Source organism: Mandrillus leucophaeus, unplaced genomic scaffold (genome assembly GCF_000951045.1).
Source record: "Mandrillus leucophaeus isolate KB7577 unplaced genomic scaffold, Mleu.le_1.0 Scaffold1078, whole genome shotgun sequence".
Lineage (NCBI taxonomy): Eukaryota > Metazoa > Chordata > Mammalia > Primates > Cercopithecidae > Mandrillus > Mandrillus leucophaeus.
The window spans coordinates 713,037-717,639 of NW_012098965.1; the positions used below are offsets into that span (position 1 = coordinate 713,037).

Consider the following 4,603-nt stretch of genomic DNA (forward strand, 5'->3'; position numbering starts at 1 on the left):
ATTCTACCTAGTAACAAGGCAAAGGAAAGAACAGTTTTAGTCCTTTAAAAGGTGGGCAAATGTCAGAGGACAGTAAAATCTGTTCTCAGAATCCTCTGGTGCCTCCTGGTGCCTGCTGGTGCCTTCTCTGGGCTGATAGCAAGTGCTGTCTCCAGGAAGGAAACATGGATGTCCTGCCATCAAGCAAACAGAGGCTGAGGCCGGGTGTTCTCCTGCCTTTTCAGTACCTTTAACTCAACAATCCTCAAAATTTGGGGAAGAAATATTTTGGTTTCTTTCAGGATATTAAAAAATAAAAACCACAGAATTTCACCTTACATGTGAGTACTAAGCTCTTCCTCCTCCTCTTCCCCTTCCCTTTCTTTCATAGCAATTTAGTCCAAATGCCATGAATTGGAGCTGAGTGAGGTAGGCATCCATGTGCATGTGGGAGAGCAGAGCCACAGCAGCCCAGTCTGAGATGCTGGAACCTGAGTGGGGTGAGAGAGGCATCCATGCAGGACAGGGGTTAGGGCAGTGGTGACTTGGTGTGAGTGGCAGAGCCCAAGTAAGGTGAGACCAAGTAAGGTCTATGCCTGTGGTGGGGTGGCCTGGCAGAGGGTATCCGAGCCTGAGGAGGGGGAGGAGGGTTCCATTGTTAGGGAAGGGTGCTGAAGGCAGAAGCCTGGAGTCTGGTGTTGGAGCTGAGGAGAAAGAGGGTGGTTTCTGGGGGGAAGAGAGCTCCCGTGCAATCTGAATGATGTGAGAAAGCTATCCATTCAGGAATATGTGTGTACCAAGTGTTAGAGCGTGAGTGGGGTGTAGGAGGGCATCCACACTGGAGGCAGACCCTAAACAGGATCAGAATCTGAATGAGGTGAGGAGGGACGAACCGCCCAGCAAGTGGTGTCAGGGCAGGTGTGGGAGTAACACTGGGAGTGGACATCAGGACCTGAGCAGGCAGAAGAGGATGCTGACAGTAATAGGAGACTAGTCACATACAGGAGAATTGAGCAAATGCATAAATATGTCAAAGACAATGGGCACCGGATTTCTCACAGTCTAAATGGGAGTTGCAAATATAGAGGAAAACTATAAATCACCGTAAATGAACACAACACATACACATATAAAATCTATGCACACACACAAATCTGCTGAAAGGCTCAGGGCAAGAGCAGCTCAATAAAAATGAATACATTGAGCATTCTCATAATGGTTTCTAAATACCAATCTCAAATAAAGGAAACCAGGGTTTTTTTGTTTTGTTTTTGTTTTTAACAACAACAACAACAACAAAGGCTACTGTGCTGGCAGAGCACGTGAAATACAAGATAATCCTGGAACTCTTTCTTGTATCAGATAGGAAAAATTCAAAGAATGATAAGTATACGCCAAAGGGCAGGCCATTTGAAAGCACTGAATAAATAGCAAATGTATTATAACTCATTGACCAAAATAAGAAAGCTTGAATTCACACCGATAAAGCAGGTCATCCCCATAGAAATATATGAATAAAAAGTTTAAATGTCCAATGAGGCATATTTGCATTGTCTAAAGTCCCTAGCCACAAAACACTAATTACAAAGAAAAAAAAATAAATACTTTTATACTGGAGAAGTTTGACAGGCACCACCTTAGTCAAAAGATTATTTAACTTCAAGAGCAATGGGACAAATAGAAGTCTTAACCTTCTACCTGACAGAATGCAACATAAAGAGCACAGCATCCTGAATCGAATTATAACGAAAGTGTTTTATTACCTCCACTGGTGTATCCAGTAAAGGAGGAGGGGCTAGAGGAAGAGAGGGCAAGACAATGGGATCAGTGTACTTGCTGGCTGGGAGAAGTCTTTTTTATAGTGATATTTTAATGCCAATTTTTACTACTTTTATGATTATTTTTAAACATCTTTACAGACCCTTTTATTATATGTGCCCTTGGCATATAGCTCCTACCCCTACAGGGAAGAGTCTGTGACTTGCCGTTGATACCTGACTATTCAGACAAGCCCAAATTAGGTGAAACTTTACCAAATAACCACCTTGTGATCTAAGGTGTTAAAGTCAGGGAAATCAAGGAAAGACTGGGGAATTGTTTCAGATAGAAATAGACTAAAGAGACATAATTAAGAGAGTCCAGGCATGGTGGGTCATACCTGTAATCCCAGCACACTGGGAGGCCGAGGTGAATAGAATGCTTGAGCCCAGAATTTTAAGACCAGACTGGCAACATGGTAAAACACCATCTCTACAAAAAAACAAAAATTAAACTGGCATGGTGGCAAAAATTAACCCAGGAAGCCTAGGTGGAAGGTTCACCTGAGCCCAGGAGGTTGAGGCTGCTGTGATTGTGCTACTGAACTTTAGTCTGTATAACAGAATAACAATCTGCCTAAAAATAAATAAATAAATAAATAAATAAATAATTTAAAAAAAAATTATCAACTGGATTCTTTTGGTTTAAAAGATTTTATTGGGAGCCAGACACAGTGGCTTAAGCCTGTAATCCCAGCACTTTGGGAGGCTAAGGTAGGAGAATGGCTTGAGGTCAGGAGTTTGAGACCAGCTTGGACAACACGAGGTGACTCCGTATAGCCAGGCATGGTGGCAGGCACCTGTGGTTCTAACTACTTGGGAGGCTGATATGGGAGGATCACTTGAGTCCAGGAGTTAGAGACTGCAGTGAGCTACGATCATACTCCTGCACTTTAGCTTGGGTGACAGAGTGAGACACTGTCTCTACAATAAAAACAAAACAACAAAAAAAGTATTTTATTAGAAAAAATGAAGAATGGGACCTGAAGATTAGATGTTTAGTGCTGAATCAATCTTAATTTCTTGTTATTGCTGGTTTTGGGGGTGTTATGCCCCTTGTTTGTTGGAAATATAAACTAAATTATTAGGGTAATAGGGGACTGGTTTACAAGAGAAAAAAATTCTGTGTCCATTTTTATAATATTTTCTGTAAATCTGAGATTGTTTTAAAATAAAATCATTTTAAATATGTATATTGAATTTATATTTAATATAGACTTGCATTCAAAACAGGGCCATGTTTTTTTTTTTTTTTTTTATTTTCATGTGATTTTTTTCTTTTCTTTTCCCAGGTGATGGACTTTTAAGCCGTCCTATTTTTACTCAGGAGCCACATGATGTCATTTTTCCTTTGGATTTATCAAAATCTGAGGTCATCCTGAAATGCGCTGCTAATGGTTACCCTTCACCTCATTATAGGTAAAATCCTACCTCTGGGCATGACACTATTTTATTCTTTGTCACTGAACCAAAACATACACAAAATAAAATGTTTTATAAAATGTCCTAATTTGTAGTGTACAGCTCAAGAAATTTCTCTATGGTTATGCAGCCATGTGACAATCACTCAGATAAAGATATAGGCGTTTCCAGTACCCCAGGGTGTTCCCTCATGCCACTTTCTAGGCAATAATTAAGCGCCTACCCATCAGCTCCAGGTAACCATAATTATGTCTCTGTCTTACTAATTAGGTCTGCTTAGAACATTTATTCTTGAGATTGGTGCCATGCATTGCCATATTGTGGTCAGAACTGAGAGAGAGAGAGAGAGAGAGAGAGAGAGAGAGAAAGGGGAGAGAGAGGGGAGAAAGACAGGAAGCCAGGGAGAAAAGAAAGATAAAAAGAAAGAAAAAAAATGAAGAGAAAGGAAAGAAAGATTTGTTTCCTCAACTTGAAAGACTAAAATGTAAGCTTATTTTGCATTTCCCACCCCTACCTCGATGTGGAACTGCAGCCTCAGTTGCTACATATACAATGATTATGAAAATGTTCTATAAAGAATGAATCAAGATGGATATCTAGATTTATTTCATCAGATAAAATTATGTGACTTCACTGGTGGCCCAAAAATACTGATTTTAGAAAAATATGTTGAAGACAGCTATGTACCCTCTAAGGCAGAAAGGGAATTTTTACTCTTGGCAAATAAGGAAAAAAACCTATATTTGTTTCTCACATATTATTTGTGGAATTATAGGGAGAAAGGGTCAGTAAGTTTTTGTTCTCATTTACAAAGTTGCAGCAAAGGCAGAATTTGATTCATATTGTGGGTGGAATTTACAAATTTAAAAATATATGCATACATAAATATACATAGGTAAATAATAAAGATAGTTGGTAAAAACTTCATATGTAGTGTTAATACAGGAAAAGAAAATACTTATTAAACTTTTGTAGCTTTGAGTTTTAAAAGCATTTTTTTAAGTCTTGTTTTTTAGATATGAAGTTGAAATGACACACACAAAAAGTGACAATGTCAGTTCATTTTGGCAAAATAAGCTGGTTTAGCCTAATTTTATTTTGCAGTAAAAATACACTGTTGATGTGCATAATTATTTAGATCCTAAAATTGTCTCGATTAATTAATTAAATGACTTAAATGCACTTAATTAGCTAAATGACTTCAAAGCTAAAGGCAGTTCTACCTTATCTTGTATTTTTTTGAGCTAACTTCAGCATCTTCTTTTTACAACAAAGGAACTGAAGAACCATGTCTTCTCATTCCACATACTAAAGCTTCCTTGTCTGTATCATACCCAAACCAACGAAACTCATCTGTTGGGAGAAGATCCTTCACGTTACAAGTT

General features: G+C 38.7%; 1 protein-coding gene across 2 annotated transcripts in view; it reads left to right on the plus strand.

Moving 5' to 3' along the window:
• Positions 1-4,603, plus strand: part of CNTN6 (contactin 6) — a 342,993-nt gene that overhangs the window by 147,283 nt on the left and 191,107 nt on the right. For both annotated transcript variants that reach the window (XM_011986118.1, XM_011986129.1), the window contains one exon: positions 3,089-3,215. In XM_011986118.1, coding sequence (XP_011841508.1) covers positions 3,089-3,215 — 127 coding nt within the window. The remainder of the gene's footprint in view (positions 1-3,088; positions 3,216-4,603) is intronic.